Here is a 13,742-nt window from a genome sequence, read left to right on the forward strand (position 1 = left end):
ACTTTCTATTAGCATAGAGTGTCTAAAAACATACCTATGTGCTAATTTACCTGCTGCTTACATCATCTATAACAAACAGGGTCGGGAAAGACCCTTTATCATGGAGACAGAGATGAGCCATGCTCTATTCTAGGAAATCAACTCAGCTCCCTATGCCTTCCTCCGAGCCGTCGGAACACAGATCAAGGGTAATGTTTAATGTCTGGCCAGACCTTGTTATTTGGTCATATGGTCACTTCAGATCAAGAAAGCAACCAAAGTTAGCATACAAAAGGAACTGTGTCTCCCAGGCAGTGTGCAAATTTGCTTATGCAGGAGAAAGCTCAAGAAAACAGGTGGGCATTTCTTTTCCTCAAAGCATTGCTTTCTCATGGGCCTTTAATTTTTGAAGTATCCTTTAAGAGGCAACACACAATCTCTAAAGACCCCCATAGTAACATCCATTAGTCTGAAGAACATAGGCTGGCCGTCAACAAGGCGTTAATATTAGTTATCACTTGAGTAGAAGTGATACAACGGAAGGCCTCTGCCATAGTAAGAATATAAAATGCTCCCCATTTGGTCCTTGGTCCTTTGGTGGAGCTACTTAAGAAGTCCTGAGAACTTTAGGAGATGAGGCCTACTAGGCTGAAAGGGTTTCCTGAGGGAGAGGCCTCTGAGGCTATGGCTTGGCCCTCTTCTGACCCTGAGCTCTCTGCTCCTGGACATGCCACAAGCTCTTGGCACCACAGATGGAGCTCTGGGCACCTTGTCTGACTGTCTCCCTTTCAAACATGAGCCAGGACAAAGCTCTCTGTGTGTTGCTCCCAGTAGGTATCTTGTCATACTGAGGAGGAAACTAACCCAGCCAGCATCCTTTCTCTTTAAGAAAGGAGTAGATGGACACTCACTCTGTTTCTACTCCTTCCTGTGGGATGGTAACTTCTCAGAGACAAGTGAACAGAAGGAAACTGCAATTAAACAATGGCGACTTGCCAACTCTTACTGACCTCATTCCACACAAAATCTCGCTGCCTCTCAGTATATCTGTTTTTGGGGTCTCTAGATGCTATAGTTTGGAGCTGAAATCTTCCCCCAGAGGCCCACATGTTGGAGGATTGATCCCAAAGAGGTGGCACCTTTAAAAGGTGGGAGGTCTTTAGGTCATTGGACATAATCTTGAGGGGGGCTGTGAAACCGGAGTCCATTTTCTTGTTTTCTCTTTCGAGGTTCTAAAGTGTCTCACGAGTGTGAATACAAACTTTGAAGACCTTGATTTGCTTATTCCTGTGTCCCTCCCACACGTGCTGCCTCACAGAGGTCCAGAATAGCAAGATCCATTGATCACAGAGAGCCACCTCTAAAGTGTGTCAAAATGAAGTCATCTTCTGAAGATGATTACCTCAGGCCTTTGTTACCGTATCACAAAGCTGGCTCACAGACCAGCCATGGGACTCTTGGCTGATTCTGTATCAGTAACTCAGGTAGTTGCACTTCAAAAAGATTTCTTGAGCTGCCAGCATGTAGTACTGCACACTGAGGAAACTTGTATACGACTTATCTACAGACAGGACACATAAACTGCATGGAAGATCTTATCTTGCCTAAACACATGAATAAAAGTAAAGCATAGATTCCAGCTATATATAGGAAAAACCATTAATGGATGAAAATGCATTCCCCCCCTCACAAATTATAGAGAAAGTGCCTTTACCTGGTGAACTCTAGGACATTGAGCAATTCATATCTTTCTTCCTGCCCCAGCTGCAGAATATAAGAATTGGAATTATTTTAGGATTCTTGGAAATAATCACAGGCCATAAAATTTACTGTAAAATGTCAACACAAACACAGTTTTCCCTCACCCTTTCTGAAGTATGGGAGAGAATTCACTAAACTTTCAGATTAATGAATAAAGTGAACGGTAGGAGAGGGTTCAGAAGAATCCCAGGTGTACCAGAAGCTGAACTGAGAACTACTGAGGTCCAAATGGAGAAAATGGGACAGAACTGCCCCCACACAAGACTATCTGTTGTGACTGTGTGACTGTCCTGAGATTACTAACGAACCCATGAGCCCGTGCTCAAGGAGTCAGAAAAAGAACATGAAACAACAACAAAAAAAGTCAAAACTTTATCTTTAGGAAATAATAGAAAAAAATGCATTTTTTAAGAAAAAAAAATTTGAGTTAGGAAAGAAGTAGCTTTAAGAAAAAAAATACCAAGTATAAAGATGTTTATCTGTGAACACAATAGAAGCACTAATAATAATTTTCAAAATGAGATATTATTTACATTAAAGAAACATAGAGATCTTTGATGCAAACTATAGTTTAATAAAGGTTCCGCCTGTGTAAATGCCACCCTGTCGAAGAGGCAGAACATCTGACCCATAAACTCTCGCGTTCCATTTCCAGTCAATCTTCTCCCTGCCCCTAGGCAATCACTGTTCAAAATTCTAGCTTTATAAACCACATCTGCAAAATTTCTAGCTGCACACAGATGGACTTGTCAAGGATGCTCTCCTTAGATTCTGCCATGTCCCCTCTTCCACATAAAGGTTCTACGATTCATCCACATGGCTACAGAATCAAGAATTCTCTCTCGTTTATTGTTTAGATGGTCACATGGATTCCTGCCTGTTCATCCTCTCCTGCTGATGTGTATTCTGTTTGTTCCTGGTTTGGGGAAACCCTGGCCACAGCCACCATGAATACTCTGTGGTAAGTCTTCAGTGGATACAAACTTCCTTTCCTCCTGAGTAACTGAGAACTGAGTATGGATCCAAGCAGGCTTTCCTTTTTCAGAAAACTCTTTAAAATTTCACTAACATGTGCTTTTATGAATATCTTAGCCTCTGCACTGGGAGCATAATCATGTCTCATTATGTTTTTGCATGTGCTTGATGACTAGCCATGCAGCCTGCCATGTAGTCTGCTATGTAGCTGCTTGGATATCACCTGCTGTCGTGTATCTGTTTCAAACTGCCCTCTAAAAAGCAGATCCTGAATAATGACCTCTTTGTTGTTTGTTATCTTGAGACAGGTTCTCGGGTCCCCCAGGCTAGCTTTAAGTTGGCTATGTAGTTGAAGCTGGCTCCACACTCCAGCTTCTGCTGCTTCCTACCTCCCATGCACCGGGATAACAGGCCCATGCACCATGCCCACCCTTCTGGATAGTTACATAACCAAAAATTTAATAATGTCTGGAATCTAGAGAAGAAATAAACGGGAGGATGAATCAAGGGAGATAAATCTCCATTTAATAGAAGTGAAAATCAGTACATATGTCTAGTTTGGAAGAATCAATATCGTCTACCAAGCGTATTATCAGCCACAATTTTGTTAAGGGTTTAAAGAACCAGGCAAAGGATGACAGGGACGCTCCTGAATAGGAAGTGTCAGTTTCACAGTAATCTTTTCTTTACTGCCTTTGTCTCTGAAGCTACGTGAATCTATGACACAGGTTTTAAAAAGCCCTTAAAATACAAGGAACTTACTGAATCTATGATGACAGAGTCAGGAGTTCTTCCAGTGAAGACAAAATTCAACTGCTTGGCGGCTCTGACCAGTGCTCCCTCATCTGTGGTAGGGATTAGGTGAAAGAAATAGAGGATGGAAAAGTATAACATATGCAAATAGAAAGACATCAACAATTTTCTGCTTGGTTAGAATCTGTCTCATTATGCTCTGAAACCCATTTTGTCTTATGAATATGATGACACCTGAGAAATGAGCATCATGTTCCTGAACATGTCAGTCACCCATTGTCAGTCACCCACTGTCAGTAAGTCACCCACTATATCAGTAAGTCACCCACTGTCAGTTAACCACCGTCCGTCATTCACTGTCAGTTGCCCATTGTCAGTTATCTACTGTCAGTCTCCCACTGTTAGTCATGTACTGTCAGTCATCCACTGTGAGTCAGTCACCCACTGTCTCTCAGCCATTGTCAGTCATCCACTGTCAGCTGCCCACTGTCAGTCATTCACTGTCAGTTAACCACTGTTAGTCATTCACTGTCAGTTGCCCATTGTCAGTTATCTACTGTCAGTCAGCCACTGTCAGTCACCCACTCCCAAAAGGGGAAGCTTGAAAAGACCTCTTTGTCAAGCACATGCTTGAGAGCACTGCTCTCCAAAAAAAGGGTCAGGAAGTCTTTTTACATAGTATCCTTCCCCCACTAAAGGTTGACTTTTAATTCCAGTGCCTGGGGGTCTGAACCACTTACAGTGCGCAGAGACTTATGTTGCCTGCTTTCCTTACTGTGTTACTAAATCCTGTCACTACTGAGAGGGATAAGAAGACAGACAAGACAGATAAACAGACAAGACAGACAGACAGACAGACAGACACACACACACACACACACACATACACACTGTCTGAAGCAGGAATATTTTTTTACTCTGGTTTAGGAATTTGATTCATCTTACAAGTCAGAAATGAGTTTAGAATATTGTTTTGAAATACAAAATACATCATTTTTCTAAAAGATTGTATTTTTTAACCTCATTTTATCTTGAAAATAAGTCTAAAGTCAAGCCTAAATAGCAAACATTGATAACTAACAAATATTATGGAATCCTTTAAAGTGTGAGAAGCTTTCTTCCCCTAAGTGAATATGGAAAAGGTGCCCTACCATTCCCAAAGAGAGGAGCCAAATTATATTCTAAAACCATGTACAGCAGGCAGTGTTCCTTAGGCAAACAAACCTCCCTTTTCATGTTTGTCTGTGTGGAAAGCGCCTTATATACGAGTTTATTCTTATTTATAAGGGAAATAATTACATGCACATGAATACTTCTATTCCCTTGTATGTATCTTAATTACTCAATTTTCCATATAATTCATTTTCGGAAAATCACATTTACAAAGCAACATATTTTAGTGTGCACTTGCGCATCACACACACACACACACACACACACACACACACACATTTAATCCTGAAAGCCAAGTTTCTAATTAGGACTTTTAAAATATGAAACCATACTTTGGTTATGTTCCATTTTTTAAATTTGAAAATTTAAGATCCACAACACCACATTTCAGAAAAATACCCCGTAGTTGCCTCCTGTGTACCTGGTGATGCTGCCTGATAAATGATCCTCTCCCCTTCTCTCTCTGGTACAGCTGTGTGGCAGACGGCCATCATTGTGAGAAATTCACAGATGATAGGTGCAGTTGGCTATGAGGAATAAACACATAATTCATCCCCCTTTATTTAAACATCTGACACTAACGGCAGAAATGTTACTTCATGGCCATTTATTAAAAGTACAGCTGGGACGCATTGGGGGTGTGGGATCGCAGCCAGTATCTATTATGAAGGAAATCTATTTAGAACTTAACTTATTCAGTTTTGTACTTGCTCATTCATTCTGTAAACATTTATGTACATGATTTTGTGCTTCTAAATAGAAATGGTAGAAGATGATGATGACTTTGGTCTTTAGTGGACAGAAGAGATACTTGAAATATTCATTTGCTTGTTTGTAATTTCTAGCCACATTTACATTTCAGGCATCTAACCTTTGAGTAGGGATGATGATGATGTGTCTGTCTCTATAATGGTGACTTCCCTCTCTACAAAATGGCTACCTTAACCCAGTACATGATGATGCATGTGTGTGTGTATCACAAACAATTACTGCACCAGTGTCTGCTCTACCCTCCTCTGTGCCTGTCTGCTGTACCCTCCTCTGCGCCGGTCTGCTCTACCCTGTTCTACATCTGTCTGCTCTACCCTCCCTATTTGTCATATCTACAATGCTTTCGTTCCTCTTTCAGGGTTTCCCCAACTCTGTCCTCTATATACTTTTCAATTTTCTTCTAGTTTTAATAATATCTAAATTCTGTTTGGTCTAACAATATCCCAACTTCCCCTACTATTTAGGGGGGAACAGAAAATAGACTCAATAGAATCACAGCAGAGAATTCTTCAAATCTAGGGAAAGACCCAAGCATCTGGACACGGGAAGCATTTAGGACATGAGCACGCATAAAATAAAATAAATCTAAAAACATCATGTAAGTAAAAATATGAGAGGAATAACTACGAAGGAAACCTTGAAGTATTCACTAGTGCTCATCTCCTAGGGACGGATGTCACTTACATGATTGTTCTGGAGATTGTCCAGCAACGACGGATCATTAAAGGTTTTTTCATCTCCAAACTGTGAGCTCTGCCTAAAGGGGAAAAAATAAAGCAAAGTTGGTCCACTTGTATAGGCCTACTCACCCACTTCTAGTGATGAGCAACTACTCGTAAGACATTCAAATAGCTTATTTCACAACTGTCATAAAAATATTCTAAATATTAATAAAGTTATTAACATTGTTCTTACTTTGGCCACATAGGAACTCTTTATGTGTAGTGACAAATACAAATGATCATGTGAAATGCAAAAATGTGAACAATAAACTATTTACATAGTTTGTCAACAATTATAAACATGTGTGAAAACCACTTTGGAGCATATCATATTATCCTATAGAGAAAGGAAAATGACGATGAACCTATATGACATTTGTATTGTGGCTGGGTCTTTATATTAGCAAATGAATTATGTACTTGGCTTGAAATAAATAGAATCTATATTAATTTTCTAATTTATCTATTGTTAATCTCATGACAATACATTAAAAAAAAAAAATCAAACCAAAAACCAAGTAGGCATGTCAAAATACTTCAAAGTCTCTTTGAAGTATGCCTTGAAAATATATCTATGGGCTTTATTTTTTTTTCCTGTACAGAAGTTTCAGAATTTACTGAGAAAAAAAAATAACCTTTCCAAGAAATAAGTAATTACAATATAGAAGGTTTTAATTATAATTTAATTTTGAGTTACAGAGTTTTGACAGTGTTAATATGTCAAGTTTCAAGGCTTTCTTTCACATTTTAAAACCACAAGCCTAGAAAAGAGATCATAGAAGAAAGAGAATAGAAAGTAATCAGTATTCTCCCCACAATTGATGAGGTACAGTTGATGAGTGTTTGTAACGCTACACAGCTTCCTCTATTTAAATATCAATGTTTGGCCTGTTAATTATCAAAATTATAGAAGACAGCTGGTAGCAGGTTATAGTTAGGAGTTCTCAAAATCATCACTGGTTCTATTGGTTCAGTATTAAGTATGGGAATCCAATAACTTCTAAATGACTTATCAGTAGGAGGTAGAAATATTAACACATTTCTCTTAATATCATCATTTATAAAGAGTGGTTTTACTCTTAGGACTGATGAGATGGCTCAGAGGGGAGAGGCACTCCATGCCAAACCTGATGTCCTTCCTGAGTTTGGTCCCTGGGACTCTCAGCTGGAAGGCAAGAACTGATTCTACAGTCTGCCCGCTGACCTCCATATGCACTTCCAGCACACCCCTTTCCAAAGAATAAGTAGATACAAATAAAATAAATTTGGTGGATAGGAGGAGGGAACTGGGTGGGAGAAGGGGTGGGGAGGGGAAATGAGGTAGGGATCAGGTGTAGGGAGGGCAGGAGAGGGGGATGGGGTTGAGGGGAAAGGGCTGTGAGAGAGAAGAGATGAGTCAGAGACGGAGGATGGGGGAGGATCTTAGGAGTCTATGGGGTATACCCTAGCTGAGATTCCTAGCAGCTGGGGATATGGAGACTGAAGTGGCCACCTCCTGTAGCCAGGTGGGAGGGGAGGGGCACCAACCCACTCACAATACCTTTCATCTCAAATTTGTCCTGCCTATAGGATGTGCAGGGAAAAGATGGAGCAGAGCCCGAGGGAACAGCGAGCCAATGATTGGCTGAACTTGAGACTCATTCCCATGGGGGAGAGCCAGACCCTGACACTATCAATAATACTCTGCTATGGTGGCAGACAGGAACCTAGCTTCATCCAGCAGCAGATGGAAAAGAGATGCAGACACCCACAGTCAAATATCAGGTGGAGCTCAGGAAGTCTTGTGGAAGAGTGGGGGAAGGACTGAGGGATCTGGAGGGGTGTAGGACACCACAAGAAGACCTACAGAGTCAACTAACCTAGGCCCACTGGGGATCATAATGAACCACCAGCCCAGGAGCATGCATGGGCTGGGCCCTAGGCCCCCTACACATTTGTGTGGTCTTCATATGGGTCCCTTAATCATAACAGTTGGAGTGGAGCTGTCTGACTCTGTTGCCCGCCTTTGGATCCCCTTCCCCTAGCTGGGCTGCCTTGTATGGGCTCAGTGGGAGAGCATGAGCTTAGTGCTGGTGTGACCTGATGTGCCAGGGTGGACTGTATCCCATGGGGAGCTTCTCTTTCTCTGAGAAGAGAAGTTGGGGTAGTTGGGGCAGGGGTCTGTGAGAGTGGGACTGGGACCAGAGGAGAGACAGATGATGTGATTGGAATGTAAAGCAAATAAACAAATAAATTAATGAAAAATAGGTACAATTAATAGAAAAAAAACAAATTTAAAAGTTTGCTACTTCTACTTTCCTGAAATATTACCATTATTAAAATATATTCCCTCTTGCTTCGTAGCTTTATTTTTATTTGCTGGGGAGGCTGAAACATGAGGGACTCTATTTAGTTACATCTTGCAACATGCATACTTTTTCTTTCAAAAAGTTTCAAAATCCAAAAGCCTTTATGAATCTTAAAATATGTCTTATTACTCTTACCAAGAATTCATTCACTCCATGAATTTGGTTGCTATTATTGATCCGACTCTTAAAACTATTAAATAACTTTAGATATACAACTGAAATACTTCAACAGACAGGTCTCATTCTGTGCCCCAAGGAAGGCTTCTGCTATGTAAAATATTACACAAGGGCTTCCTCCCACTGAGTGGCTTCCTTATGGAGACCATGGCAAACCACAGGCAGCTCACTCATCCTACCACAGGCAGCTCACTCATCCTACCACAGGAAGCTCACTCATCCTACCACAGGCAGCTCACTCATCCTACCACAGGCAGCTCACTCATCCTATAGCACAGGCAGCTCACTCATCCTACCACAGGCAGCTCACTCATCCTATACCACAGGCAGCTCACTCATCCTACCACAGGCAGCTCACTCATCCTATACCACAGGCAGCTCACTCATCCTATACCACAGGCAGCTCACTCATCCTATACCACAGGCAGCTCACTCATCCTATAGCACAGGCAGCTCACTCATCTTATAGCACAGGCAGCTCACTCATCCTACCACAGGCAGTTCACTCATCCTACCACAGGCAGCTCACTCATCCTACCACAGGCAGCTCACTCATCCTACCACAGGCAGCTCACTCATCCTACCACAGGCAGCTCACTCATCCTCTAGCACAGTAGCTTGACTAGGATGATCCAGGCACAGGGTCATTAACATACTCCCTAATCTTACAAAATACCTACTTGTAGTAAAAGGAAAATACAAGCAGAAAAAAAAAAAGTAGGAAGCTCCCAATATTTAGAAATAAAAACAATGCTAAAAGTATAAATATTTAGAACTATGTACATTTACATACTGCCTGCATACAGGAGTGGAGACCAGCATTAACATGTCACGTCTTTTTTTTTTTTTTCCTTAGGAAACTTCAGATAGTATTCTGCTCATAAAAAGGCATAGGCATGGTGGCATTTTGCAATAAGCAGCAAGCAGGGCACGCAGCCGCTAAGATAAGAGGAGACAGCATGCCTAGCTCCCTGCATCACATGGCTAAGAGGAGAAAGCATGCCTAGCTCCCTGCATCACATGGCTAAGATAAGAGGAGACAGCATGCCTAGCTCCCTGCATCACATGGCTAAGAGGAGACAGCATGCCTAGCTCCCTGCAGCACATGCAGCCTCCTGGAGCTTTAAAGCCACACAAACTTGTAAGTACTCATTTCCCAATTAGACAAAAATGGAGAGTCAACCCAGTCAAACTGCCCAGCCTAATCAATAATACCATATCTTTCAATCACATCATAGACATTCATTCATTCATTCATTCATTCATTCATTCATTCATTCATGTCCACTAGCTACAACCTCACTTGACTACAGATTATTTTTTTAAACTTCAAAATTCAGTTCAAACTAAGACAATCAGAAAATCGAAAATAAAACAGAATAAGGCCAAGCCATCGTTTCCATCTTAATCTTGCACAGTTTATTAAAAAGCATTCCCAGGCAAGGCCTAGGTGTCCTGTCTAAGTCCCAAAACAAAACACACAGATACTAGCAGAGCTGACTGTGTAACGATAATTATTTTTGCAGAGCAAAAACCAAAGGGAAAATAAAAAGCTGCAGGGCAAGTTGTGGGAAACAAAATCAAATTTATATGACGGAGGTAAATTCCTACAAAATAAAAAGTTCTTGTGGATATAAGAGAACAAGATCAACATGACAACAGAACACCAGGCAAGAAGCCAAAACTCACAACTTACAGTGAGGCGAACACCAGACATCTCTGACCAACTATTCACTCTAGCTTCCTAACAAGACAAAGGGAAGCTAAACATCAGAATTTGACAAAAACATGGTTTGTCAGCTCTGTGCTTTAGAAGTGTGGAAAAAGAATGAAGAGAGACAGTGTGGTGGAATCCATGCTCTGGGGAGGCTGAGGCAGGAGGATTGTTAAAGTTGAAACCAGCCTAAAAACAAGGATTTTAAACTAAAATCTTTTGGTTCAGTGACGCTTGCTCTAGAAAATAATTATTTGCTTGGTACAAAATGTTGCACGTACAAACATTCTTCCCCAAACCTCCAACTATTGTCACAGGGAAAAATAGGGTCTCTCCTCATTAATAAAGGAACTTCAGACCAGGCTCAGAAGAAACCTCAAGGAAATTTTTACTTGTATCTGAAAGGCAGGGATGCAAGCTGTAGATCTCTGTAGTTCCCCGGAGGAATAGGATGCAATAGGGGGAGAGAGTAAGCCATAGTTTCTGCAGCTCCAGCGAAGGTGCAGGCTGGTGGTGGTGGTGGTGGTGGTGGTGATGGTGTGTGTGTGTGTGTGTGTGTGTGAGCTGTAGCTCAGTTAAGAGTAAGAGGCCAAGGGAGCCCAAACTCTGAGTTGGAGGCTAGCCTGGTCTTCATGTGAGTTTCAGAGCTAGGCAGTGAGATCCTACTGCAAAATACAAGCAAACAAACAAAACACCACCAAAAAACCAACCAACCAAACAAACAAAATAACCCAAAAAACAAAGAAGACGAAGAAAGAATAAAAAGACCAGAGAACCTGGGAAAGCATGCCCTGCACATGCTTTGTCAAGTATATATATAAAACGAAAGAAAGAAGAAATAAAGTTATGCTTTCATGAGTAAGGCAGGAGGGCAGGCTTCACAGCTACATAGGGGCATTTGAGTATACAGCGAGCCCACATGCGGGGAAGGAAGGAAATAATTACCCATCCATTTCTTTAGCATGCCCCACCCTTGGGTCAGCTCTCGAGAGAAGAGGCCATGGCTGCTCTCCACCCAGAGGGAGATTCCATTCTTTTGACCAGAAGGAAAAAGTTTTCCCTTAGGGATCCTCGAGGTCTTCAGTAACGACATCAGACATAAACAGAGATACCACTTAAAGAACATGTGGCATCCACAGGACAGAATATAGTACAGAAGGGGCAGTTCGCTGCAGGGTATGAAAAAGTGTCAGGTAAAGAGCTGATAGAAGCAATATGTGCTTTCTTAAAAAATATGAGACAAATGCATGCTTAGTGAAGAATAAATCAACAGTACGAAGATATACCTCAAATTGGTCACTTTAGTTACTTTTAGAAATAGAAATTAAGGTAGGTAAGACAGGGGAGAGAGGAAAAAAATATTTTTTTACTCCCTTTGAAGTTGCTGTGTTAATGAATTTAAACTGAAAGCAGTAACAATATCTATGATAGCCACTTGAAACATACATATATGACACAAACCCAAATTACACACACTATGTCTATACATACTTCATGCACGTGAACAAAGACACAAGCTTTGATATGACCACACAGATCTTTATCTTACAAAAGTCACCATTTCAAGGAGAACAGGGTTAGGGAGAGCAGGATGCCTGTTCAGATGAGCTGAAAGGGAATGGCTGGCAGAACATGTACTTTACTCTCCAAGCAGGCAGGACAAACTTCAAAGGAACACTACAGATGTCCCCCTGCACACAGGATTGTGTTTAACTACCCAAAATGCTACAGGTGTGCACACATATGTGCACACAGAGGCATTTGTTTTACTTTTGTTTTGTTTTTTTTTTCCGAGATGGTGTCTTGACAGCTCTGGCTGTCCTGTTACTGTATTCTGGGCTAGCCTCCTAGGTCATCCTCCTGCTTCAACCTTAGACGTTCCAGGAGTGTAAGCATGTGTCACTGTCTCTGGCTTAGAACTCAGTGTTAAAGAGATAAAAAATATACAACTTGCAACCCAAGTGTAAATATTTTCACTTAAGAAAATTAGAATTCTCCAGGCAAGATTTAGCAGACAGAATTCAGGTTCTGTGTTTCATGTATACCTTTAGCTTGTTGTAAGCCTGCTCTTATTCATAATATGGGTAGAGGATGTGGGGTCATCAAGACTACTTTTCTGAGTGTGACACAATGAAGAATCTGAACGTGCATGTAACTGAGTGGAGACAAGGGTTCTGAAGATCATTTTTCTTGACTGAATGTAACCGAGGGTGAATGAAGAGGCAGCTTGTGTGCTAGCATCACACGACACATGCATCTGCTTTTGTATTCAGTTACCTGCAGGACTGCTGTTAAGGTGGCTCTGCTTTGGCCAGGAGTGTACCAGGACAAGTGTGTTCCTTAATTCAGGCCAGATTGGAAGGGATCTATGTTCTTTTTGGTTCCATCTCTAAACTCAACAGCAGTCGTTATCTACATGTGGGTTGTGACCCCTTTAGAGGTCCAACAGCCCTTTCATGGGGGCTGCGTATTGGATATTCTGAATATCAGCTATTTACACTGAGATTTTAACAGTGGGAAAATGACAGTTAGGAAATATCAACAAAAATAATTTTATCGTTAGGGGTCACCGCAGCACAAGGAGCTGAATATAAAAGGGTCAGAGCATTACGAAGGCTGACAGCCCCCTGGTCTAGTTATCTTTCCCCAGGAAGAGTTGTACAACAGGTTCCTCTAGCCAAAGGTTGGAAGGCAGACTGTCCTCCAGATTCGTGCCCCTCTAGGAACAGGCCTGTGGCTAGCCAGTCACTCTTGGACCTTGCTTAAGCTCCAATTTCTGCTATTCCCAGCCTTTTTAAGCTATAGTCCAGTCATTCTTCCATGACCATATACGGTCCTGCCTCACGTCCCTGGAGAGATGAGATTTCTTCTTGTACTCTAGAATTAGTTTTTGCTTAATGCATAGCTTCGGGGATGGGCTAACGTCTGGATCCAAGACTGACGTAGCCGTTGGGTGGTTACTTTTGGTTCTCACATGCAGGGAACCTTCCTAGGAAATGCTATAATGCAACCTCAGGCCTCGAGCTTCATAGCTCTTCCTCTTAAGGAGCCAAGCCACGGGCCTTGATGGGAAGGTTATGAACCCTGTTCTTGGGCAGCTCTGCCCATTCTCAGTCACTCTTTGGTGAGGCACTCACAAGGCTCTGTGCATTTCTTTCTTTACATCCCTTCATTTCCTACTGGCATATTTTTTTTTCTTTCACACAGTGGCTTGCTTCTCTTGCCTTCCTGAGAGTCAGGAGTGTGTTTTCGATCTCAGACCACTAGGTGGCAGGTCCTCCCTTCACGCCTCTGCTCTAGCCCAGCTTTCTCCTATTCATAAACCTTTCCAAATGGAACAGGCTTTGAAAGACTTCTGGCATTTTTTTT

General features: G+C 41.7%; 1 protein-coding gene across 8 annotated transcripts in view; it reads right to left on the reverse strand.

Annotated features, from left to right (window-relative positions):
- The window catches only part of Atp8a1 (ATPase phospholipid transporting 8A1), a 226,824-nt gene that overhangs the window by 121,632 nt on the left and 91,450 nt on the right, over nt 1-13,742 (reverse strand). For all 8 annotated transcript variants that reach the window (XM_031342535.1, XM_031342537.1, XM_031342534.1 and 5 more), the window contains 4 exons: nt 6,097-6,169; nt 5,063-5,168; nt 3,478-3,560; nt 1,694-1,743 (listed from right to left, as the gene is read on the reverse strand). In XM_031342535.1, the coding sequence (XP_031198395.1) occupies nt 1,694-1,743; nt 3,478-3,560; nt 5,063-5,168; nt 6,097-6,169 (312 nt within the window). The remainder of the gene's footprint in view (nt 1-1,693; nt 1,744-3,477; nt 3,561-5,062; nt 5,169-6,096; nt 6,170-13,742) is intronic.

The sequence above is a fragment of the Mastomys coucha genome, unplaced genomic scaffold (assembly GCF_008632895.1).
Source record: "Mastomys coucha isolate ucsf_1 unplaced genomic scaffold, UCSF_Mcou_1 pScaffold22, whole genome shotgun sequence".
Taxonomy (NCBI): domain Eukaryota; kingdom Metazoa; phylum Chordata; class Mammalia; order Rodentia; family Muridae; genus Mastomys; species Mastomys coucha.